The following is a 27,986-nucleotide window of genomic DNA, read 5'->3' on the forward strand; positions in this document are numbered from 1 at the left end:
TATTCTTTTATGGGTTCTGATAGAAGACATAAGACTCTTGAGTCAAAGACAAATGACTTTATTGCTCATGACATAGAGCAAGCAGTATAAGCATTATTATGCTTGCCCCCAAAGTCCCACAGGGGGTGACAAAATATGGACTTAGATGGATCCTACAGAGTTGGCATATGTTTGCATTAAGGAACACTGGGCTTGGGGAAGCACTGTTTTATAGTAAGCAATAAAACATGCTTGCTCCCTGCCCCCAATCCCAAAGGCAAACATTACCTCATTCCTCAAGGGTGCTTACTGCAAACACAACCCTGAGAAATGGCCCAGGTAAAGAGTGGTCAGGACCTGGCATTTTTCGCTGGTCAGACCAAGAAAGAACATGCAAGGACTCACAGGGCCCGTGGCAGACTGACTTTCCTAATAGTTTGATGTTAATTTCTTTTGTAATCTTCAAGGTACATTAGTTTCTATAATTATAAAATTTGATATCAGAAATCAATGACAATAAATTTTAAACAATACAAAATTTCCTTTAAAAGATGCACTAGGAAAGGAAAAAATATACACTAGTGTTAGCAATTTTATAGTGAGTCTAATAATGCCATCAAGGAATAGATAATTCCTATATTAACTCATCCAGAATAAGAATAACATGGCTACCTAATTCGCTATATGAAAGTACAATGATAAAAATTAAAGATGTCAAATAATTTCAATACATGTACAGCTATTCATTTATTAAAACAGAAACATGGGAACAAAATGAAAGCAATCTAATTCAAAAGCAAATTAAGGTAATCTCACACCATTAATAACCAGTAGTTTCCCTCAGAACTGAAAAGAAGGTATAATATTTCAAAGTATTTTGTAATACATTAGTATGTTCAACGAGAAAAACCTTGTATCCATCTCAATAGATGAAAAAATAATTGATAAAATAAAGCAATTATTTCTGCCTTTAAGTTTTAAAAGCAGGTATGAACAGAGAAACATACCATGTTATCTGATAAGAGATTAAATACAACACAGACGTAAATTTTTCTTAAATTAACCAATACTTTTAACATAATTCTAACAAGGCTTCTGGGGAACGGGAGCTTGGGGAGGAAAAGGATTCCAATGTTAATTTAAAAGCATCAACAAACACAAGGAGCTAAGGCATTCTGGAGGAAAAAGAGCCACAATGAAGAAAAAATCCTCCTGTCAGAAACTGGATAATAAAGCAATAAATATTAAAACAGTATGGCACTACTATAAGAAATACACAATGGAGCAGAACAAAGAGCTATGAAATAGACCATCATATAAATATAATGAATACAATTGAGTAGCTACCTGAGGAAAAAAATCTGGTTGGATTCTACCTTTTGATGAAAATAAATTACAGATAGATTAAAAGTTTAATGTAAAATAAAAGGAAAAACTTTAAGAAAGCTACAGAAAGAATTAGTAAAAACTCCCAATCGGGTTCAGGAAAAACTGTTAGTATAAAAACAATATAAAAGTCACATTCACAGGAAAATTTGGCTACATAAAAATAGAAGCCTTTTGTATATTAAAATCAATACAAGTATAAGAAAACATTAGAAATGGTTTGTTAACAAGTCAGAAGTATTAATATGCATAAATATATATTACTGTTTAATAGAAAGAGCTCTTTCAAAATTAATGAAACTACTTTATTACTTTTTAAAGTATGTCAGGCAATAAAAATATACTGGTAGTATTACTCTAAAAAATCACTAATAAATTAATAATTTACTTCTGATTTGCCATTTTTTAATTAAATACTTTCAAAAAAGCAAAAAAAAAAAGTTTTGTATATAGGAAGCAATCTCATCTATTGTTTTGATTACTTTGTTATTCCCCAGGTATATATTCAGTTTATATTTAAAGAGATATAAACCAAATACATTCATAGTTTTGCATGTTTATTTCAAAAAACAAGTTATGCTTATATGAAACATTTCATATATTTTATGTTATTTTGGCACAATTTATATGCTAAAATCAAAAGCTAATCAAGACAAAACATTCTCAGATATATTAAGGTTTTCAATACAAATCACATTCTTGAATATATGATGTCTTAGAATATTAAATTTTTTTATTATAAGAAGTTTCTGCTATTGAACTGTCCTCTTTATAACCACTTCTTTCATTATAGGCTATCATTAATTTACCTTGAAGCAGCTTTCTTCAGCAGCTTTTTAATCTCATTAATTTTACAGGTGTGCTTCTTGTGGATAACCACAAATGCATTACAACCATCTGGTGGTGGCTCATCAGCTGCAATCTAAGATTTCAAAGATTATATTTAGCTACAGTAGTTGATAATTACAATACGATTTTAAAACCCTCACATATTACTTTGATTAAAATAACTCATCAACTACTATTAAGTTATTGCTCCAATTACAGTGAAAAACATCTATACGTATGCAGAATCTAAGAAATATTTTAATAAAATCAACTTTATCCTAGGAAAGACATGCTTCAAAGTTATTGAAAAAATTCTATTAAAATTTTATGATACTTCATTTCAATGATTTGTCCCCATAATTTCCTTATCCCAAATAACTATAAAAATTACAGAATATATTCAATTACATTATAATAAATGACAACAATAATAATATAATCAATGATAGGCTATGGAACCAACTATAAACTTGTAGATCATTTTGAACTAAAGATGTTCATACTACAGAGCTCTATGTACATTGCTAGCATGCCTCTTTGTCCAATACAGTTTGGATATTTTTACACACCTGCTGAAACATCTGAATAGCTGGGGAGTATGCCCTTATAGAGAAAGCAAACTTTAAGAGGTTGATGTGTAAATTGTCTAGAAACTGTCCAGCTTTCTTCAGGATTAAGTTGTAATAAGAATAATCTGATTCTATAAAAAGAAGTCAAAAGAAAATAATGTTAGTATTTTATACACTACACATTGGCACATCTTCCACTGTAAAGCTAACTTAATGTCATATAATCATATCTGAAGTTTGGTTATGGATAATGCTAGAGAAAAATGGAAAAACCAACATCTCAGTTCTACAATCAACTTCATTTTGGATCTTCCAGTAATGTCCAAGTAATCAACGTGAAACCAGGTGAAAATAATCTTGTCATTAAAATCTATTTGGAAACACCAGCATTTCAGACCAACTTACTCCAAAGTTGTGGGGTTATATTACAAGGATAAGATATAAGTCCTACCTACAAGGTAGAAATTAAGAATAGCAGAAAAGTTACAGAATATGATTGTTAATGAATTTTAAAGTCCCTGTATGAATAAATTCTACTGAGATTTAGTGTCGATAGCCAAGTATAATTAGTGTATCCAGAATACTTTTAGGAGACAAAATGTGAACCAGGTCTTCAAAAGTAAATGTCATCTTGTCTGGAACTTGAACAAACTAACCTGAGCTGCAAGTTGCCTACTATAAACCCTATTCCAAGATCTCAAACACACAAAGGAGAAGGAGGGATCCTAGAATTTAATTTAAAATTCTCCAACACCCCTGGGGAGACAGGGATCACTTGAATGGGAGAAGGCAGAAAAGTGCAGCCTAGAGCTGAAGAAGACCTGGTGGCACTAACCGGGATAAGCAGGGGTGGGAAGAACTTTCTATCTGTGCCCCTTTCCTTTCTCTACTCTTCTCCGGGTATAACCACTGACTGCATTGTGTCAGCAAACTGTAATGCACTCCAGGGCCAGCCAGAGATGGTAAGGTACTAATAGGGCAGCTCTGGAGTCCATTCGGTACAAGCATCCACAGAGGCTGGCCTCTAGACATTCTCCGATAATGTATTCTCTTCTATGTCCTGGCACTGGGTTATCAAGTGACAGACATTTCTCACACAAAAGAACAAAGTTGGGGTAGATGAAGAGCAGTTCCCTGTGGGTATCTGATGTGAAAGGGATAACAAGAAGAATGTGGTTAAACCAGATTGCAACACCAGATACTCTCTTTCCGAGAGGAGGAAAAGGATGTTCTGACCGGAAGGAGACATTTTGGGGTTGGTTGGGAGACTGTTGTTCGCTGATTGTGACAATGTTTATATACTATTTGCTCCAAAAGTGCTGGGCCCTTGACCCTCAGTTCCTCTCTTTACCACAACCCATTCAGGGTACAGGTGTTACTTGGCCCGCTGGGAACTGAGGCTCAGGCAACCAGTACAAATATGTGGACACTGTGGTTATTGCTTTTGTTATACGTAATAAAGCCTTCTGTCTCTGAATCAGGGGTCTCAGGTCTTCTGTCAGCATCCATGAAACTAATCTGTTATCTTTGCAAATAGGGTAACATCTCTGACCCTTCACAGTACTTGACAGATCTGACAACAAAATGGAATGTTGACAAGATACGTGGATTTCTAGAGAATAAAAGGCCCAGTCCTATGGTCCAATTAATAGCATTTGAGGAGAGTGCTTGAGAAGTAACAATGGATATTCTGACAAAACTGTACAGTCAATCAGGCAATGAGTCATCTTAATTTTGCTGCCTATTAATGAAGAGAAGAAGAAGAAAGGTTATAGGCCGAGGGAAGTTCAAAAATATCTCCCAAACAATGTCTTAGTGGCATCTTATGACTAAATTCCTCCTATAGTCCATCTTGCCAACATTAGATCCTTTCAAAGATGACAATAAAAAGTCTCAGAGTTTAGTTCGATAGGTCCTGGCTGATATAAAGAAGCCATGAATCACTCAGGAGATTTCCTCTGGTCAGTTATAAAGTCTTTCAGCTCTGATCCAAGAGTCTTATGTTGTCCATCTGATTCCTGAAACTGTGGCAAGCTAAGTTTTTAGCTTGCAAACAGGGTAAAAACTCCAGCCCCTTCACAGCTCTTGACAAAAAGCTCAGAAATGACATGACCAAAAAAAGAGGGAGATATGAGAAGTTTTCTGAAAGAATACAAATAAGAACTAGAAAGAAAATAATACTAGAAAACACAGACTAAATTAGAAGGAGCACAAGAGTAAACAGACACCATGGAAAACAGAGTAGGAGAAAGAATACACAGAGGAAAAGTGATAAAAGTGAAACAAAAAGGAGAGAAGGGAAAAATGACTTGAGAGTAAATGACAAACACAGAAGTCAGGCAAAGTAGATTAATATGTGTATACTTGTAGACCCTAAGGCAGAAAAATCAAGTGAATGAACAGAATAATTAAAGAAAACTATAATTCAAGAAAACCTTCCAGAATTAAAAAGAGTAATGAACGTACATACCTAAAACAAAAAAGGGCACAGAATGATCAGCATTGCAACATTCTCTAGTTTAAATAAAAAACAAAAATAAAAAAAACCTCTGGGCCTCTAAAGTTAAAAATCAGAAGTTTAGAATTCACACATGAACAATTAAGTACGTGAAGAACTCGAGGGCTATTTCTCCAAGAGTTATTCATGAGGCATCAACCAGAGAGCAAACTTTATATAACCAAGAAATAACTGGAGAAATTGCAGCATAAAATCTGATTGTGAACTCTATACCATCTCTAGATCAATTCACAAAAAAAGTCATTTAAAAGTATTTGTATAATTGTTTAATTTTGGTGCCTCTTATTAAGCTATAAACCATGAAGGAAAGGATCTTTTCTATCATAGTTTTTCAACTGTACATTTCTACACCTGGCACACAAAATAGGCATTCAATAAATTTCTTTAATATTTAATAATTATAAATAAGTTTCTTCATTCTAAACAATATTTTCCTAATCCAGCAACTTTAAACAGTTGGCATATAAGAATAAGCATTGGCTCTTTCACTCTTACTTCTTTAACAAACTATAGATGATTTCTCAGAACTTGGGAGAAACTGAGTTTTCCTCCAAGAATGCAAAAATAATGCAAATAAGATTCGCGTTCAACAGTAAAAACAAAATAGAAAATAAATGTTATTTTTAAGAATATTCTTAAAAATACATTATACTTACAAGGCCAGCAAGAAAATAAAAATTAATGTAGTAACATCTAAAATATGACCACATCAGTCAAAGGATTGGTCAACCATGAAAGCAGAGAAAAGTCAAAAGAAATGTGAGTAGTGCCTGACAACAGATATCAAATTTTGTCAAGGTCACCATCAAGGTTGCCCCCTATGTAGTAGTGAATGTAGGATTCAGGAGTTTATAGAAAGTAAACTTTTATAATTTAGATATAACGAGCAAGATCATCTCTATTATGAAATGGATGCATTGGGCTATGTTGGCTGATTTGTTAAATAACTAAATCCATACTCACCAACTAAAAATACCCCTTCAATATTCTCTGCCTTTATCTTTAACCTCAGTTTTTACTCAATTTTTGACTACTGGCACCTAATATTCAAAAATCATTCTTATTTAAAAAAATAAAATAAACGGCAGCTTCCACAGCCAGCTACTGACTCATCTTATTCCCTTCATAGTCAAAGGTCTTAAAATATTTAACAACACACAGCTCTACGGGAAGGGGATATTTTGGGGGTGGTTGGAGACTGGGTTATTTGCTGATTGTGACAATTTGACTAGAAGCTCAGAAATTAGATGACTAAATAACAAAGAGATATATAAAGCTCTACTCATATCTTAACTTACTGAAGTCTTGATTACTATAGCAGTGAAATGGTTCTCACCAAAGGCACTAATAATTTCTCTGTTGTTAAAAGTAGTACGTGCAGTATTTGATAACATCAATCACTTACAACTTAATATTCTCCTGGCTTTCATGATCTCATACTTTTACAGGATTTCAGCTACCACTACAGGTACTGTTCCTTAGTCTGTATTGTGTGCTGTTCTTCTTATCAGATTCCCTTAAACATTGCTGTTCTCAGGGTTCTGCCATTGGGCACTATTTTATTCTCATTCTGTACCTTCTCCCTATAACTTAAATTACCATTTTTCATGTTGATCACTCTGAAATCCTACCCTTTATCCTAGAATTTTTTTATCTAGATCTCTACTCATATATCAGCTTATCGATACACTTCTATGTTGATATTTCACAAGCATTTCAAATGTGGCACATCCAAACTCCAATTACCTTCTTCCCCCAAATCTGGTTCTTGGGTAAAAGTAACTACATTAGAAAGTCTTAACATTTTTTGAAAATTTCTTCCATTAATAAAATACAAAAGCAGCTTTATTTGTGTAAAAACCACTAAAATCTTCAAGGACTTTGAAAATGACATTGTTATATGCTGAGCAGCATGTGAAGAAGTAAAAATAAACAGGGATTTTGAAATCAGATAAATATTGGATGACATTTCTCACCTCACAAAACTACGTAGGTTAACTAATATGCCACTTGAATCTTGAAGCATCAATAAATACATAAGTCTGGCAGAACCACATAAATTTTTTTAAACAGGCAATTCAATGCTTAAAAAGTCTTAATTTGCTGGCATATAATATAAAGTGATTGCATTAAATGGTATAAAACTAGTACTTGAATTCAAAAAGTTAAATGTTCAATATTTACAATTTTTTTAGGTGGGTGGATCACTAAGACTTATTATTTAGTAAAGAGTATTTAGAAGGTCTCTTGGAGATTCAACAACCTAAATTATTATAAGTAACAGAGGATTATTAAATGTTTCCTCTAAGATGTCTTGAAAACAAATTCAGTAAAATCTGTTCATTAATATATTTCTCATTTGTACCATTCTTTTCCACACTTAACAAGGTTAGCAATAATATCACCACATGCATTAGACTCTGCCATTATAAATAAAGCCAACAGAATTATATTTTAAGTGTTAGTAATTTTTTTTTTTAAGTCAGAGTCTCACTCTGTTGCCCAGGCTGTAGTCCAGAGGTGTGATCTCGGCTCACTGCAGCCTCCAGGGTTCAAGTGAGTCTTGTGCCTCAGCCTCTCAAGTAGTTGGATTACAGGCCCGCACCACCACGCCCAGCTAACTTTTGTATTTTCAGTAGAGACGGGGTTTCACAGTGTTGGCCAGGCTGATCTCGAACTCCTGGCCTCAAGTGATCTGCCCACCTCAGCCTTCCAAAGTGCTGGGATTACGGGTGTGAGCCACTGTGCCCCATCAGTAATTCTTACTTTAATACAATTTAGGTTCAACCCTGAAAACACCTGAAATACCTCCTTCAATATACGCTTGATATAGAGTTTAGGTACTCCTGAGCTTATATTCCAACTTGTTAATGATCTGCCACCAGATTGTCCAGGTACATCATTTCATTTAGGTATAAAATATGCTGATATAAGTAACTTAAAATGAATTTGAAATTTACAGGAGTAATTTTTAGGATTGCTTCTCCAATAAAAAAATACTACTGAATAAGGCCAAAAAGCATGTACTGAGAACAACATATATGGGACAGATATATTGAGGATTTTAGGTGAGAGTTCCTCCACACATTCCATTCCAGTCTCTTCTACTTGTTTTGTGCTCCCTACTACCTGACTAAATCTCATCATTCAAATTCAGCTCCAGCATTCGCCACTGAAAATGCTGTCTTGCTCTCTCTGGAACACTGACTAGGTTCCTCTTTTATGTGTTTTCATGTTATGCACACCCCAGTTAAAGCTCTTATCACCTAATAGTGTACATCACTGTTTTGCTGTCTCCTTCGCTATATCATGAAGTCCTGAGGATGTAGATCACATTTATTCATCTTTAATATTCCCATCATTTAAAGTACCGCCAGCATTTCTTATATATAAATAATTTTTTCAGGAAAAAATTTTGAAAGGAAAAATTATTTGCTTTTGGAAATATTTCAGTTTAAAATGTTATTAAAAGCATGTCTGATCTCTTTATTTTTAAAATCTACTTTGTGAAATCACAAAATCACTGAACTTCAAGGCTGCCTGAGCCAAACAGGCTTCAGTAAATGAGCATTTAAAACATCTGAAACTATAGTTTATCTTACATTTACACTCAGGAACAAAATAATAAACTATTTTAATCACCAACAGTAAGAAGATCTCTCTACATCTAAATGGCTAAAGATTTTACTCTTAAGGGATTCCAAATTCATGTCATCTATTCTAGTCCCTGCAGAGATAGGAAAATAATAAAACTTTCTTTACAATAATTAACCCCTTAGCCTCTGCTGTTAAAATCTCATTTCAATATCTTTAATCTACTGACCTCCCTAAGAAACACAATAAACACTTTTTAATTCTGAGGAAGATATATGTATACATAGGAATAAATTCTCGTATATATATAAAAAAAGAAATTACTATTTTACAGATAGTGAAATGAGAGCGTATTAGTTACCTGACTTTTTGAGGGTAAGTATTAAAAATTTCTTTAATGGGTTAAGAGTCAAAGTATTCTGCCAATCAAAACACAATATACATGTCAGTATACATTTGTCCAAACCCATAGAATGTATAACAACAAGAGTGAACCCTAATGCAAACTACGGACCTTGGGTAACAAGGATCTGTCAAGATAGGTTCATCAACAGATATACCTGTACCACACTAGTGAGGGATGTTGGTAACAAGGGAGGCTACTTATGTGTAGGGAAAGGGGGCATATGGGAAATCTCTGTACTTTCTGTCCAATTTTACTATGAATTTATAACTATTCTAAAAACAAATTAAGTGTACTTTTAAAAAAGAAAGAAATGTGCTATTACTAGATGCAAAATTATTATTTCAAAGAATTCTAGGTAAAAAGAGAACTGTATCTTAATTTTTTGCAGGGGGAGACTAGGTCTCTCTCCGTCACTCAGGTTGGAGTGCAGTGGTACGAACACAGCTCAAACTCCTGGGCTCAAGTGATCCTCCGCCTCAGCCTCGCAAAATGATGGGATTACAGGTGTGAGCCACCACACCTGGCTAATTTATTTTATTTTTTTATTTTTCTTTTTTAGAAACAGGGTCTTGCTATACTGCCCAGGCTAGTCTCTGACTCCTGGGCTCAAGCAATTCACTGGCCTTGGGCCTTCGAAGTAGCTGCTACTACAGCTGCACACCACCATGCCCAGCTAACAATTCTGATTTATTCTTGATGAGAATGCAATACCCAAACATGACTAATTATAAGAAGTATCTTATAATAAAGTATTAAAATCTTATTTTTGGAAACAGATGCTTAGAATGGTATCTATTAAAACATATTTTCAAATTTAATGTTAGATTTACTAACCCAGTGAAGTATTCACACTTAAGCATTACTATTAAAAAATAATAAACGTTACAATATGTGTACATAAATACAAATCTTACAAGTTAAATTTTACACATCACCTACCTGTTTGCTTATAAATTGCTAATTCTTGCACAGTTTCCAAAAACTGCCAAAATTTTTCGTTACTTTCTTCTGCCATAAATTCACTATTAAAAAATAGAAGTAATCAGTTAGTAGATGGAATTTAAAATGGTTTAGATACTATAAACTATACTCAAGAACCAAATTACATCTATGGCAAAAACAAAAACCCCTAAAAATTTATGTCAAATTACTAATTACCATTTACTATAACACTGGAAAAAATATACACTGATAATTCTTACCTGAGATATCATTCTCAACTATAAACATATACTCATGTCAGGAAAAGGCTTCAGGAGAAATTACTTCTGGCTTTTCCTTGTTCTTAGCAACAACTAAAACATTGACAGTTATTCTATCTTGCCATATTAAATGCCACTGAGAAATACAAGAATGATAATTAAGAGAGAACATTATATAAAGGTAAAAAGTAGGAAAAAAAAGACCACCTGTTTTACATAAACAAAAATTGGTTCTATAAATATTTTACAGAAGTTATATTATCTACTGCCTTTACTTAATTGTGTAGAAAATCTTTTTTATTATTTAAAACAGAAAAGATCTTAATTTTAAAGATAGGAAATCAGTGTATTGCACAATGTCTTTGGCCATAGAGCCCAATGAAATTTCCATGGTATATAAGAAAAAATGGCAAAAGCCATTTAAAGCCTTTTAGAAATAATGAAATAAACGAAAGATTCAGTTCTGCACAGATCAAAACACTAGAGAGCTAAAACAAATAGGGTGAACTATTTAAGCTAGAAACAAAACAGCCACCAAACAGATGGTGCTGATTATCTGTTATTGCCCACCTTATCTTCCTCTCTAGCCTTAGTAAACTTAAACTAATGCTTAAAATAAATGGAAAGTATTAAGGACATCCACAACGCATACAGATTAACTAATTCTTATGAGTCTGACATGGCCACTAAAAAGGAAAAAGGAAGTGAGAAAGACTGATTAATTCATCAACATAAAAACAACAAGCATAGGAATTTAGAGTAATAAGTAACTTCTAGGAATTTAGAGTAATAAGTAACTTCAAATCAACTCTTCCTATTAATGGCACCAAATCAATGACTTGAAAAAGAAACAAAAGGAAAGCTAAAAGCAGAGGAAACAATGGAAAACACTAAATAGGACAATGAACTGAAAAAGACAGAAATGGTACAATACCTTAAGTAGGGAGAAAGGCTTAACTGATTTGACCAAACAGTGCAACCATAGGTAACAGACTAGTTCCAAGTACCAGAATCTGTACATCTACCTAAGTCTGATCCTTCAAAGTGATTGCCTTAAGAAAGTGTTTCAGCTAACAAGGGAAGTGAAGTACCTCTTCAAGGAGAACTACAAACCGCTGCTCAAGGAAATCAGAGACGACACAAATGGAAAACATTCCATGCTCATGGATAGAAGAATCGATTTTGTGAAAATGGCCATACTGCCCCAAGTAATTTACAGATTCAATGCTATTCCCATTAAACTGATGGCAGCAGTGACCTGTCTAGAGTGGCTGCTGCAAAAACGCCAGCTGCAGCAAGGGAGACATGGCCAGGGTTGTGTATTCCATGCAGCTGGTGGGAGCAGGGAACAGGTAGAAGTCCCATCCCCTTCTGAGTTGGCAGGGTGGAGGGCCTGCAATTCCCAGGCACAGCTGTCCGGACCTGGACATCCCTGTGCTCTTGGGGACTGGAGGCAGGTAGGAGCCCACGCCTCCTACTGAGTTGGCTGAGTGGGAGCCCTGCACTCCCTGGGTGCAGCTGCAACCACCCACCTGCAGCTGTGGACCCAGGCATCCCTGCACTCTCAGGGGTCTGCAAAGCCCCCTGTACACCACAGGCTCAAAAGTGCCTGCTCCTGCTGCCTAGCCTCTCCCTGCTCCTGACCCCTGCTCCAATTGTGGAGCGAAGTTGCGCCTGAGCCCAGAAGCTGTCACAACCCAGCTGGGTGTGCATGTGTTTGGGGGTAGTGCTGACATGCCAGCCCCCTACCACCTCAGCCCCCTCCAGACTTTGGGCACCAATGGGCATGGGAGGGAGGCCGAGAGGGGTCTGGGGGCAGCTTGGCACAGGCCTGAAAGTGCACCATGATGCAAACACCCTGGGTGCCATGGACACAATAGATGGCAGGTTAATGGTGGCAAGGAGCAGATGGGCAAAACGGGATGGGTGCCCGGTGAAGCCTCACCTTCAAGCTAAGGACAACCTGAAGCCTGGGGGCTGGGCTACCTGTTCCACAGACTGGAGTGAGAATTTACGATTTTTATTCCGGGCCTACCCAGGGCCTCCCAAGGACCAATCAGCACTCATTTCCTCCCTTCTGAAGCCCATAAAAACCCCAGACTCAGCCAAACTCAGGCAGATGATGGGATGACCTGTCTGTGGATAGGAGCTACCCATTCCAGGTGTCCTCTCCCAGACATCGGGACGACCTGACTGCAGGTAGAAGCTAGCTACTCCATTTCTCCTCTCTGCTGAGGGCTGCAGACTCAACAGAATGACCTGCCTGTGAAAACGAGCTACCCACTCCAGGTCTCCTCTCTAGTGACAGCTGCACCATCAGGATGACCTGACACCAGAAAGGAGTTACCAACTTCAGTTCTCCTGAGAGCTGTACTATCTCTCAATAAAGCACCTCTTTGCCTTGCTCACCTTCCAGTTGTCTATGTACCTCATTCTTCCTGAACATGAAACAAGAACTCAGAACCCACCAAATGGCAGGACTGAAAGAGCTGTAACACAAACAGGGCTGAAACACAAACAGGGCTGAAACACAAACAGGGCTGAAACACAAACAGGGCTGAAACACAAACAGGGCTGAAACACAAACAGGGCTGAAACACGCACCCCACTCATTACATTGCCGGCAACGAAAAGGAGAGAAGAGCTGCAGCCCTTCGGGGACCCCAGACCTACAGGCTCCCTGAGCCAGAGCTGTGACACTCTCTTTGGGGCTGTGTGGTTCCTGGTATCTCCAAGCTTCCAGGTGCCATTGCATTCCACAGTGCCTGCAGTGGAAGCCACCTGCAGTATGTCTGGTCGAGCCACAGTCTTGTACAAAGCTGGCGCCTGTTCGAGTACCCGGAGCTGCCCACCCCACTGCAGCCAGCATTCCTGGCTGTGTGCAGTGGCAGGACCCTGTGCTTGCTCACACACTCACCGCCACCCTGCATCTGGCTTGCCCTTGGCAGGCTTGGGATCCAGGCCAGTAGCACAAGCTGAGCATAGCCTGCCGGGTCGAGTGGACAAAGCGAGCACAACGGGCCTGAGCAAAACTCAGGCAAAGGTGTTACCAGCCATAGAGGTTTCCGGCTGGCAAAGCGAAAACCCTTATCACAGGATCCTTATCCTGTAACAAAACTACCATTGACAATCTTCACAGAATTAGAAAAAATGAGAAAGAACCCAAATAGCCAAGACAACTCTAAGCAAAAAGAACAAAGCTGGAGGCATCATGCTACCCAACTTCAACCTATATTACAAGGTTACAGTAACCAACACAGAATGGTACCGGTACAAGGACATACACGTGGATCAATGGAACAGAATAGAGAACTCAGAAATAAGACTGCACACCTACAAGCATCCGATCTTTGACAAACCTGACAAAAACAAGCAACGAAAGGATTCCCTATTTAATAAATGGTTCTGGGAGAACTGGCTAGCCATATGCAGAAAACTGAAACTGGACCCCTTCCTTATACCTTATACAAAATTAACTCAAGATGAATTAGACTTGAACGTAAAACCTAAAATTATAAAAACCCTATAAGAAAATCTAAGCAATACAATTCAGGACATAGACATGAGCAACGATTTCATGATGAAAATGCCAAGAGCAACAGCAACAAAAGCAAAAACTGACAAATGGGATCTATTTAAGCTAAAGAGTTTCTGCACAACAAAAACTATCATCAGAGTGAACAGACAACCTACAGAATGGGAGAAAATTTCTGCAATGTATCCATCTGACAAAGGTCTAATATGCAAAATCCACAATATGCAAAACAAATTGACAAGAAAAAACAAACGACCCCATTAAAAAGTAGGCAAAGGACATGAATAGACATTTATCAAAATAAAACATTCATGTGCCAACAAACATAAAAAAAAGCTCCACATCACTGATCATTAGAGAAATGCAAATCAAAACCACAATGAGATACCATCTCACACCAGTCAGAATGGTGATTATTAAGAAGTCAAGAAACAACAGATGCTGGCAAGGTTGTGGAGAAAAAGAAATGCTTTACACTGTTGTTGGGAATGTAAATTAGTTCAACCACTGTAAAAGACAGTGTTGTGATTCCTCAAAGATCTTAGAGGCAGAAATACCATTTGACCCAGCAATCCCATTACTGGGTATATACCCAAAGGAATATAAATCATATTATGAATATACATGCACACATATGTTCACTGCAGTACTATTCACAATAGCAAAGACATAGAATCAACCTATATCCCCATGAATGATAAACTGAAGAAAATGTGGTATATATACACTATGGAATACTATGCAGCCATAAAATGAACGAGATCATGTCCTTTGCAGGAACATGGATGGAGCTAGAAGTGATTATCCTCAGCAAACTAATGCAGAAACAGAAAACCAAACACCACATGTTCTCACTTACTAGAGGGAGCTGAATGATGAGAACACATGGACACATAAGGGGTAACAACACACACTGGGGCCTGTTGGAAAGGTGCAAGGGGACGGAGAGCATCAGGAAGAAAGCTAATGGATGCTGGGCTTCATACCCAGGTGACAGTTTGATGTGTGCAGCAAACCACCATGACACACATTTATCTATGTAACAAACCTGCACATCCTGCACAAGTACCCTGGAACTTAAAAGTTGAAGAAAAAAAAAAGTATTCACTTAATACACCACTGCTCTAAGCACTTTTGGAACTCTTCTGGAATCTCAGAGGCCATTTTCTGGTAACTCATTATTAATCATTGAGGAGGAAACATCCTTGAGACCATCTAAACCAGTTCTGTACCTGGTAAAAGGTAAAATATTACCTTTGAACAACATTTTTGTTTGTTTGCTTAGGACAGCATCTCCCTTTGTCACACAGGCTGGAGTGCAGTGGTGCAAACATGGCTTATTCGAGCCTGGGAGGTCTCAAGCGATCCTCCCACTGCAGCCACTCAAGTAGCTGGGACTACAGGCACATGCCACCATGCCCAGTTCATTCTTTTGGACAAAGTTTTTTTAAAGGTAACAAACTGGCATTTCCAATTGTTCACTTGCCTTATAAAACATATGGCTCGAAACAACTATATTTCTTAAAAAAATTCCATCCAAAGTTATTTCTATAAAAGGTGTTTTTATACGCAGTAAAGAATTTGACAGCAATTATAAGTGGAATTTCAAAAATACTTTCAGTAAGATCAACACAAGTAGAATAAATGCAGTTCAGATGTACAAATTAAGGTATACATATTGTAAAATGCTAGGCTCTTCAGCCTATAATCACCTCTAGCCAATGTTTTTTTTAAGATGGAGTCTCGCTCTGTCGCCCAGGCTGGAGTGCAGGCGCAATCTCGGCTCACTGCAACCTCCGCCTCCCTGGTTCAAACAATTCTCCTGCCTCAGCCTCCTGAGTAGCTAATATTACAGGTATGTGCCACCACACCTGGCTAATTTTTGCATTTTTAGTAGAGACAGGGTTTCACCATGTTGGCCAGGCTGGTCTCAAATTCCTGACCTCATGATCTGCCCGCCTCGGCCTCCCAAAGTGCTGGGATTACAGGTGTGAGCCACTGCGCTTGGCCGCAAATTATAAATTTCTTTATACAGGGGACATACCTCATTCCCTTCCTACATAGGACTATACTCAAGTTCTGCACTCAAATTTCCAGGATGAACTGAAAAATACCTGTGTGTGTGTGCACGCGCATGTGTATATACACACATACATATATATACACATACATATATATGCATATATATACACATACATATATATGCATATATATACACATACATGTATATATATACACAAACACATTTATAGATTTTGGTTGGGAAGCTCAATTTTTGGATTTAAAGCATTATTCTTAGAACTTTCCCTTACTTGCTCCCACATTATTTTCCTTAAGTTCCTATCTGCCCAGCTCCTTCAACCTATTCAATGCTCTTCAATTCTTCCACTTCCACACTTACTCTTCTCAACCTCTTTGATTTTCCTACAATTTTGATTTAAGAGAAACATAAACAAATTGAAGGACAGCAGAATAATGAACTATACAAAATAAATTTTTGGAAGTGCAGTAGTTGAAGAAACTACAGGCTTTTGGCCTGCTACTCTCAGATAATGTGTCACACACAGAAACAGATTTGGTTCTGAGAGGATCAGTAGATAAAAGGTATAGAGAGAAAGATTTTAGTGTATATAATAAAGGACCTCCTACAATTCTGATTTGTTTACAACAATAAGATACATGAGATAACACTGAGCATCCTCTCTGGATTTTCCAAGGACAAACTAGCTTCCACAAGTAAGGTATATTGTAGAGGTAATTCTGATGGTGGCTTAAAGTATACCTTTTTCCTATAAAAAGTATCTTTTGTTGAATTAGCATTATTGAGTGCCTAACTTTTGTGTACTGTACCTTGGCAAAATAAACATGAATAAAAAACAGTTTTGTCTCTGAGGCTCACATTTTAACAACAGAGATTAGCATACATGATACCTTACAATAAGGATTATTACAGAAATACTGGCCAAATGTTATGAGAGAATAATAGAAAGTTATTAATTTTGTCATGGGAAAGTATCAGGCAAGACAGAATATGGTATGCCCACAAGTCATTATGAGGAAGACTATAATAGAATGATATATTACTATCCTAGGGCTACTACACCATTACCCAAGGATCCTCTACACAGATTTCCTGGATAACCTCATGTTTATACTGGGCTTCTAATGTGATGGTTGAGTGGATTCATGAATCACAAGTCTAACCTATTCAGCAAGAGAAATTTATTCTCTCATAGTTCTGGAGGCCAAAAGTCTGAAGTCAAGATTTGAGCAGAGTTAATGCACAAGATTCTAAAAGCTGCCCTTTTTTTGTTAGGGGCATCATTCAAGCCACCCTCTAGCCCCCAATAACCTCCAAAAACTCAACCAATTATAGCATCAATTCTAAGTCCAAAATCTCATGTAAGTGTCATCAACTCCATTTACAAATTTTATCATCTAAATCATGTATGGGTGAGACTCTGGGTATGATACATCTTGGGGCAAAATTCTCCCCTGTCCATCTGTGAAACTAGAAAACAAGTTATGTTTCCAAAATGCAATGGTGAGACAGGCACAGGATGGACGTTCTAATTCTCAAAGGAAAAAAATAGAAGGAATAAAGGGGTCACTGGTCACAGGCAAGTTCAAAATCCAGCAGGGCAAATTTCCATTATGTTCCAAAGCCTGAGAATAACTCTCTGTGGCGTGATGCTTCACCCTCTGTGCTGCCTGCCATGGTTCTGCCTGCAGAGTTATTCTTTCTTTCTTGAAAGGGCAGCACAATCTTTATGGCCAAGTAGCTCTATCAGTCAATTTCCTGCCTATAGAATTTTGGAAGTCCAACAGCCTTCTTTCGTTATGTCTTGTCTGTCTCTTTTGGTCCAAGCTGGCAGTGTTTCTAATACATTCCCAAAAACTTTGTAAGACTATTGTATATCTCACCAAGAGCCACATCATTACCCAAAGATCCTCCCCAGATCCTTCCTGGATATCCCCATCTTCTTTATACCAAGCTTCTGCTGAGATGGTTGAGGGGACCCATGAATCACATGTTTAACCTATTCAGCAAAAGGTCATCCTGCCAGGTTCCTGTCTTTCCAGAGCACCCATTCCTAACACTGAGTTTCCTAGTTGTAGCACACTTTACGATCTGGATAGGCTGAGAACCTCCTAAATCAAGTGTTGATTCCTTTTTCCTTACCTGTTCCTTTTTAAACTTATCTCTTTCTCTCATTTTAATGTAAGCAACAAGGAGAAACCAAGCAGCACTTCTAACACTTTGCTTGGAAATCTTCTCAGCTCATATCCAAGTTCACCACTTTCAAGATGTTTTCCACAAACTGTAGAAACCAAGTCAGCCAGTATTCTATCACTACATAACAGGGGTTATCTTTCTTCTAGATTCCAATATAGTGTCTCTCATTTCCTTCTGGGCCGTGGCCAGAACAGACTTCAATGTTCATATTTCTACTGGAATTCTCTTCAGGATGATATAAATATTCTCTATGATGACAGAAGTTTTTTCAACTATGCCCTTTAATCTCTTCTAAGCCCTCAGCAGAATCACCCTTAATGTTCAGATTTCTGCAATCTCCTCAAGGCAGTGTAGGCTTTTAATACCAAACTTCTCAAAATTATTCTAGCCTCTGCCCAACTCCACAGCTACTTCTACATTTTGGAGTATTTGTTACAGCAGCACCCAACTTTTTGGTCCAAAATCTGTATTAGTTTCCTAGATCTGTTTAATAAATTATGAAAAATTTGGCGACTTAAAACAGAAACTTATTCTCTCACAATTCTGGAGGCCAGAAGTCCAAAATCAAGGTGTTGGCAAGGCTGTGCTCCTTCGGAAGGCTCTAAGGGAGAACTCTTCCATCCTGGTGGCTTCAGCTGTCCCTTGGCTTGAGGCTGCCTAACTCCAATCTCTAACTTCACATGGTCTTCTCCTGTTTGCCTGTGTCTTTTCTTCTTCTGCCTCCAGAATTGTGAGAGAATAAGTTTCTGTTTTAAGTCACCAAATTTTTCATAATTTATTAAACAGATCTAGGAAACTAATACAGATTTTGGACCAAAAAGTTGGGTGCTGCTGTAACAAATACTCCAAAACGTAGAAGTAGCTGTGGTAGCTGTGGAGTTGGGCAGAGGCTAGAATAATTTTGAGAAGATTGGTATTAAAAGCCTACACTGCATTGAGGAGACTGCAGAAATGGATTTGGGGCCCATCTAGACAATCCAAGATGATCTCATCTCAAGATCCTTACTTACATTAACAAAGACATTCTTCCAAATGAGGTAACATTCACAGGTTCTGGGAGTTAGGATGTGGACATACCTTTTGGGGGGCCAGCATTCAACCTACTACAGATGCCCCTTGACTTAGATGGGGTTACCTCCCAATAAACCCATACAAAGTTGCAAATACTGTAAGTAAAAAATGCATTTAATACCCTGGTAAACCCATAGTAAAGTAAAAAAAAATCCTAAATTGAACCATGATAAGTTGGGGAGCATTTGTACAAGGGATGAGGTTTGTAAATCAGACTGGGGCCAGACTGTGAAGGACCTTAAGGAGCATCACACAGCAGTTCCAACTCTAAGACTCTTGAGGCAAATGTAAAGCCAGACACTGTTAATAAGCAGTCTAAGGCTAGAGGAAGTTAGACTGATTTGGAGCTAGGTGTGAGACCAGATCTAGGCAAACAAACACTAGAGAAAGGATAAAGGAAGGGGATCAAAACTAAGCTAGAATCAGGTATTCAATAAAAAGCGTTTTAGCCTCTCACTCAAATGGACAGAACAGCGTGTGGAGTCTTGCATTCTGAACTTTTGCTCCAGAACTACTGCAGGAATAAATCAGAAAAGCCAAGAGAACCCACAGACCCTCTGAAGGAAGTGGATTGCTCCTGTGGGACCTGGGAGATACTCCAAATACTCTGAGTACCCAAACTGTGAGAGTGGGAAAGGGGGACTGTCTGCCCCCAAATACACACCCTCACTGGGGAACCTGAAGGTGTATATCACTGGAGAAGATTCTGATCTTACCTGAAGCTGAGTCAATTTAGAGAGCCAAGCAAAATACAGGAGTAGAAGCAGCAGTGGGAAAAGCCCAGTGGACTCTCTGGGTCCCCTAGGAAGCTGTTTCTGTCTTGCCTCACAGGGCTCCTTGGGTAGGGCTGCCAGAGGCACTGGGAAGAGGCCACAGGGAGAAGGAAACCTCCAGCTGAACCTTGTAACAATTCCAACTGAACAAGAAATCTCCTGGCCAGAACTTGGGGGTGGGCATGAATCTGGAGTGCAAGTTCCACAGGTGGGGAAGCATGATAGCCCTATTTGCATTTGCAGCTGGGAGGCTGGTAGCCTGGGGCAAATTCTCAGCCCCACCACCTGGAAACAGACTCAGTGCTGTTGGGTGGGGCACGGAGTGAGTGAGACTGGCCTTTTGGGTTACATGGGAGCTGGGTGAGGCCTGTGACTATAGGCTTTCCCCCACTTCCCTGAAACCTGCATGACAAAGCAGAGGCAGCTATAATCCTCCTAGGAATATAACTCCATTGACCTGGGAATCGCACCACCATCCCCCACAGCAGTTGCAACAAGACCCACCCAAAGAGAGTCTGAGCCCAGACATGCCCTAGCCATGACCCCATCAGATACTGCTTCCCTACTCACCACGGTAGCTGAAGACGAAGGGCATATACTCTTGGGAGTTCTAGGGCCCGCCCACTGCCTCATCCTCCCCATACTACCACAGATGATGCTCTCTTGAAAGGGCCACCTCCCTGCAGAAGGCCAATCAGCACAAAAATAGTGCATTAAACAACAAAAAGTGAGGACCCTCAGAGAGTCCATTTCACCCGCCTCCACTTTCAGCAAAGCAGGTGCTGGTATCCACAGCGAAGAGACCCACAGACAGTTCACAGGACTTCGTGGAGACAATTCCCAGTACCAGCCTGGAGCCTGTTAGACCTACTGGGTAGATAGATCCAGAAGAGAGATAACATTCTCCACAGCTGTAGGAAAAGAAGGAGAGTACTACATCAAGGAAACACCCCATGGGACAAAAGAATCTGAACAACAGCCTTGAGCCCTAGACCTTCCCTCTGACAGAGACTACCCAAATTAGAAGGAACCAGAAAACCAACTCTAGTACTAGGAAAAAACAAGGTTCTTTAACACCCCCCAAAAAATCCCACTCACCAGCAATAGAACCAAACCAAGGTGAAATGCCTAATTTATCTGAAAAGAATTCAGATGGACAGTTATTAAGCTAATCAAGGAGGCACCAGAGAAAGGCAAAGCCCAATTTAAGGAAATCAAAAAAAAAACAAGAAATGAGGGGAGAAATTTTCAGTGAAATACATAGCATAAATAAAAACAATCAAAACTTCAGGAAACAATGGATGCACTTATAGAAATGTAAAATGCTCTAGAGAGTTTCAGCAATAGAATTGAATAAGCAGGAGAAAGAACTTCAGAGCTCAAGGACAAGATTTTTGAATTAACCCAATGCAACAAAGAAAAAAGAATCAGAAAATATGAACAAAGCCTCCAAGAAGTCTGGGATTATGTTAAATGACCAAACCTAAGAATAATCAGTGTTCCTGAGGAAGAAGAGCAATCTAAAAGTTTAGAAAACATATTTGGGGGAATAATTGAGGAAAACTTCCCCACCCTTTCTAGAGACCTAGACATCCAAATACAAGAAGCTCAAAGAACACCTGGGAAAATTAACACACAAAGATCATCGCCTAAGCACATAGACATCAGGTTATCCAAAGTTAAGATGAAGGAAAGAATGTTAAGATCTGTGAGACAAAAACACCAGGTAACCTACAAAGGAAAACCTATCAGATTAACAGCAGATTTCTCAGCAGAAACCTACAAACTAGAAGGGATTGGGGCCCTACCTTCTGCCTCTTAAACAAAACAATTATCAGTCAAGGATTTTGTATCCAGCAAAAGTAATCTTCATAAATGAAGGAAAGATACAGTCTTTTCCAGACCAAAAAAATGCTGAAAGAATTTGCCGCTACCAATCCAGCACCACAAGAACTGCTAAAAGGAGCTCTAAATCTTGAAACAAATCATGGAAATAAATCAAAACAGAACCTCTTTAAAACATAAATCTCACAGGACCTGTAAAACAAAAATACAATTAAAAAAATAAGGTATACAGGCAACAAACAGCACAATGAATAGAATGGTACCTCACATCTCAATACTAACATTGAATGTAAAGGGCCTAGATGCTCCACTTAAAAGGTACAGAATTGCAAAATGGATAAGAATTCACCAACCAACCATCTGCTGTCTTCAAGAGACTCACTTATCACCTAAGGACTCACATAAACTTACGGTAAAGGGGTGGAAAAAGATATTCCATGCAAATGGACACCAAAAGCGAGCAAGAGTAGCTATTCTTATGAGATAAACGTTAAAGCAATAGCAGTTAAAAAAGACAAAGAGGGACATTATATAATGATAAAAGGCCTTGTTCAAAAGGAAAATATTACAATCCTAAATATACATGCAACTAACAGTGGAGCTCCCAAATTTATAAAACAATTATTACTAGACTCAAGAAATGAGATACACAGTAACAAAATAATAGTGGGGGACTTCAATACTCCACTTATAGCACTAGACAGGTCATCAAGAAAGTCAACAAAGAAACATGGATTGAAATTATACCCTGGAAAAAAATGGACTAAACAGACATTTACAGAAGATTCTACCCAACAACCACAGAATATACATTCTATTCATTATCAGTGCATGAAACTTTTTCCAAGATAGACCATCGATAGGCCACAAATCAAGCCTCAATAAATTTAAGATAACTGACATTATATCAAACACTCTCTCAGACCTCAGACCACAGTGGAATAAAACTGAAAATCAACCCCAAAAGGAACCTTCAAAACCATGCAAATACATGGAAATTAAATAACATTCTCCTGAATAAGTCAACAATGAAATCAAGATGGAAATTAAAAATTTGTTCAAACTGAACAACAACAGTGACACAACCTATCAAAACCTCTGGGATACAGCAAAGGCTGTGCTAAGAGGAAAGTTCATAGCCCTAAACGCCTACATCAGAAAATCTGAAGGTACACAATCTAAGGTTACATCTCAAGGAAGTAAAGAAACAAGAACAAACCAAACCCAATCGCAGCAGAAGAAAGGAAATAACAAAGATTAGAGCAGAACTAAAGGAAATTGGAACCAAAAAAAATACAAAAGATAAATGAAACAAAAAGTTAGTTCTTTGAAAAGATAAGTAACATTAATAAACCATTAGCAAGATTAACCAAGAAGGAAAAAGAGAAAATTCAAATAAGCACAATTAGAAATGAAACAGGAGATATTACAACGGACACCACAGAAATACAAAAGATGATTCAAGGCCACTATGGACACCTTTATGTGCATAAACTAGAAAACCTAAAGGAGATGGATAAATTCCTGGAAAGATACAACCCTCCTAGCTTAAATCAGGAAGAATTAGATACCCTGAACAGACCAATAACAAGCAACGAGATTAAAACTGTAATAAAAAATTATCAACATAAAAACATCCAGGACTAGACGTATTCACAGCCAAATTCTACCAGACATTCAAAGAATTGGTATGAATCATATTGACACTATTCCACAAGACAAAGAGGGAATCCTCCCTAAATTATTCTATGAAGCCAGTATCACCCTAATACCAAAACCAGAAAAAAAACATAACCAAAAAAGGAAACTACTGACCAATATCCCTGATGAACATAGATGCAAAAATCCTTAACAATATACTAGCTAACAGAATCCAACAACATATCAAGAAGATAATCCACCAATATCAAGTGGGTTTCATAACAGGGATGCAGGGATGGTTTAATATACACAAGTCAATAAATGTGATACACCACATAAACAGAATTAAAAACAAAAATTACATGATCACCTCAACAGACTCAGAAAAAGCATTCAACAAAATCCAGTACCCCTTTATGATTAAAACTCTCAACAAAAATCAGCATAGACGGGACATACCTCATTGTAATAAAAGCCATCTATAACAAACCCACAGCCAACATAACACTGATCGGGGAAAAGTTTAAAGCATGCCCTCTGAGAACTGGAACAAGACAAGGATGCCTACTCTCACCACTTCTCTTCAACATAGTACTGGGAGTCCTAGTCAGAACAATCAGACAAGAGAAAGAAATAAAGGGCATCCAAATCAACAAAGAGGAAATCAAATTGTCACTGTTAACTGATGATATGATTATACACCTAGAAAACCCTAAAGACTCCTCCAAAAAGCTCCTCGAGCTGATAAAAGAATTCAGCAAAGTTTCCAGACACAAAATTAATGTACACAAATCAGTACTCTCTTATATACCAACAGCAACCAAGCTGAGAATCTAATCAAGAACTCAACCCCTTTTACAATCGCTCCAACAAAAATAAAATACTTAGGCATATACCTAAAAAAGGAGGTGAAAGACCTCTACAAGGAAAAAAACTCCAAAACACTGCTGAAAGAAATCATACACAACACAAACAAATGGAACCATATCTCGTGCTCATGGATGGGTAGAATCAATACTGTGAAGATGACCATACTGCCAAAAGCAATCTACAAATTCAATGCAATTCCCATCAAAATACCACCATCATTCTTCACAAAACTAGAAAATCCTAAAATTCATATGGAACCAAAAAAGAGCCCACATAGCCAAAGCAAGATTAAGCAAAAAGAACAAATCTGGAGGCATCACATTCCCTGATTTCAAACTATACCATAAAGCCATAGTCTCCAAAACAGCATGGTACTGGTGTAAAAACAGGCACATAGACCAATGGAATGTAATAGAGAATCCAGAAATAAACCCAAATACTTACAGCCAACTGATCTTCGACAACGCAAACTAAAACAAAGTGGGGGAAAGACACTCTATTCAAAAAAATGGTGCTGGGATACTTGGCAAGCCACATGTAGGAGAATGAAACTGGATTCTTATCTCTCACATTATACAAAAACCAACTCAAAATGGATCAAGGACTTAAATCTAAGACCTGAAACTATAACAATTATAAAAGATAACATCAGAAAAACCCTTCTAGCATTGGCTTAGTCAAGGATTTCATGACCAAGAACCCCAAAGCAAATGCAATAAAAACAAAGATAAATAGCGGGACTTAAACTAAACAGCTTTTGCACGACAAAAGGAACATTCAGCAGAGTAACCAGACAACCCACAAAATGGGAGAAAATCTTCATAATCTATACATCTGACAAAGGATTAATATCCAGAATCTACAAGGAACTCAAATCAGCAGGAAAAAAACAGTCCCATTAAAAAGTGGGCTAAGGACATGAATAGACAATTCTCAAAAGATATATAAATGGCTAACATGAAAAAATGCTCAACATACTAATGATCAGGGAAACACAAATCAAAACCACAATGCGATACCACCTTACTCCTGCAAGAATGGCCATAGCAAAAAAATAAAAAAAAATAATAGATGTTGGCATGGATGCAGCAAACAGGGGACACTCCTACACTGCTGGTGGGAATGTAAACTAGTATAACCACTGTGGAAAACAGTGTGGGGAAGTCCTTAAAGTACCAAGAATAGATCTACCATTTGATCTAGCAATCCCACTACTAGGTATCTACCCACAGGAAAAGAAGTCATATGAAAAAGATAGTTGCACATGCATATTTATACCAGCACAATTCACAAATGCAAAAATATTGAACCAATCCAAATACCCATCAATCAACAAGTGGATAAAGAAACTACAGCATACATGTGATGGAATACTACTCAGTCATAAAAAGGAATGAATTAATGGCATTCACAGCAACCTGGATGAGATTAGAGACTTATTCTAAGTGAAGTCAGTCAGGAATGGAAAACCAAGTATCTCATGTTCTCACTGATATGTGGGAACTAAGCTATGAGGATGCAAAGGCATAAGAATTACACAATGGACTTCGAGGACTCGAGGGGAAAGGTAGGGAAGGGAGGGAGGGATAAAAGACTACAAGTTGGGTGCAGTTGCTGGGGTGATGGGTGCACCAAAATCTCACAAATCACCACTGAAGAACTTACGTAACCAAACACCACCTGTTCCCCAATAACCTACAGAAATGAAAAAAAATTTTTTTTAACTATTTTACCATCAAATACATGCAACTTACGTGGAGTGGAGTCTCTTTTTAGGGCCACATGCTGTGGTGCATCCATTAAGTCATTGGTGTAAAACTTCATTTTTGCTAAGATAAAGAACTTTCTAATTTTACTCAACTCTTGGAATACCAAGGGGCAAAATGCAACAGCTACAAGTTTTGTTCTGCAGAGTAAGTGATGGGTAATGAACTAATTCCGTTGGAAGGGATTCGGGAAAAATATTACCTTGCAGGAAGCTGCCCTCCCCAGAGCAAGCCTAGGAGCTAATGATATGATGTCATCATGACGAAACTAGGTACTTAAAGCACTGTCTGCTAAACAGAACTGCCTACCCCAGTGGAAGCGCCTGCGTTAAGTGCCACGCGTAAATGCTACTACATCCCAACAAATTAAAGCAGAGCAAAGAAGCTTTAAAAACTGTAGGTAAAGTAAGACCTGAAGGGGAAAGGAACTGCAAGTGAGTGCCGCACTGGAACCGAGAAGCCGCCCCGGGTCGGGAGGGAAGGAGGTGATGCTGCTCAGGGCCAGAGCGGGGGCGTCTGGAGAAGACGGGTGGGAGCGAGGAGACACCCGCTGCGAGCACGAAGGGAGCGCGGCTGAGGGTGGCAGCGCGCCCACAGCCGCCCGGACCAGGGCCCGGCCCGTACCCACCTTGCCTCCAGCAGCAGCGGGGTCTCGGGCCACTTCGCGGCCAAGTGGGCCGTCACCGACTTGGACGCGGCGACCGTCCCGGCACCGAGCTGCGAAAGCCACAGCGCCGTGGAGCCCAGGAGCAGCCGCACCACGTTCGTGGCCTTCGCTGGCGCCATGGCACGGATACAAAAGCGCGAGTCCCTCGGACCCGACACGCACAGTCTGTGGCCGCCACGCTCCAGCTGGCTCTTCTCGGCGCGCGACTCCCCACTTCCGGTGGGGGGAGCTGGAGTCCGTTACTGGGTGCCGGGTCCGGGCAGGCGCATGCGTGTCCCACTCCGGCGCGGTTTAGTGGGTGCGGCCTGGTGAGCGAGCCCACGCCAGCCGGACACTGGGCCACGTCCTAGCCGCCGGGGCGGCGCCGGGTTGCTGAGCGGCGTCACAGATGCTCCCGCGGGTCCGCTCCCGGGACCCTGGGTTCTCGGACAGAGGCCTTGGGACACGGGGCGGGAAGCGGGCTCTCCGGACCGAACTAGGGCTGGCTAGGGTTGCCGAAATCTGGAAGCAAAGTCAGGACCACTTGGATACTGTCCACCTTTTACATAGGAGGAAAATAAGGCCTGTAAAAGTTGAAGTCCCCACCTCAAGCAGTTCTCAAGTGTTACTACAGATTGGAATCTCCTGGGAGAGCTTTTAGACGGCCGCCGCCAAGACCACGCCCCATACCTGAGAATCTCGGGACGGGGGTGAGATGTGGCATCAATAGTGTTGTTTAAAATCCGCAGGTGATTCCAGTGTCCAATCATGTTAGGAAACCCGTGACTTACGGGTGGCTCTCAAACCTAATCACTTGCTTGTTAAAACACTGCAGAGTGGCAGGCCTCCCCACAGTGTTTCGGATTCAGTAGATCCTTGTGGGGGCCGAGAACTTGCATTTTATTCTGCCAAGTTCCCAGATAATACTAGTGGCTAGAAATCACACTTGGAGCCTTTTCCATTCGAATGTGTGGTCCAGGGTAGGCACAGGCTGTGAGCTCAATGGAAATGCAGAAGCTCAGGCCCTGCCCCAGACCTAATGAATCAAGATCTCCAATTTAACGGAAACCACAGGTGATTCCTATGCGCATGAAAGGTAGCGAAGAGTGATTTAGAGGAT

The 27,986-nt window shown here is 38.9% G+C and overlaps 1 protein-coding gene across 1 annotated transcript in view; it reads right to left on the reverse strand.

Annotated features, from left to right (window-relative positions):
- The window catches only part of UGGT2 (UDP-glucose glycoprotein glucosyltransferase 2), a 249,095-nt gene extending 221,925 nt beyond the window's left edge, over positions 1-27,170 (reverse strand). Inside the window, exons 1-4 of the mRNA XM_011933802.1 lie at positions 26,849-27,170; positions 10,220-10,302; positions 2,763-2,893; positions 2,175-2,287 (exon numbers count right to left, since the gene is read on the reverse strand). Of these exons, the coding sequence (XP_011789192.1) occupies positions 2,175-2,287; positions 2,763-2,893; positions 10,220-10,302; positions 26,849-27,006 (485 nt within the window). The 5' untranslated portion in view covers positions 27,007-27,170. The remainder of the gene's footprint in view (positions 1-2,174; positions 2,288-2,762; positions 2,894-10,219; positions 10,303-26,848) is intronic.
- Positions 27,171-27,986: the final 816 nt, after the last annotated feature.

The sequence above is a fragment of the Colobus angolensis genome, unplaced genomic scaffold (genome assembly GCF_000951035.1).
Source record: "Colobus angolensis palliatus isolate OR3802 unplaced genomic scaffold, Cang.pa_1.0 Scaffold13, whole genome shotgun sequence".
NCBI lineage: Eukaryota > Metazoa > Chordata > Mammalia > Primates > Cercopithecidae > Colobus > Colobus angolensis.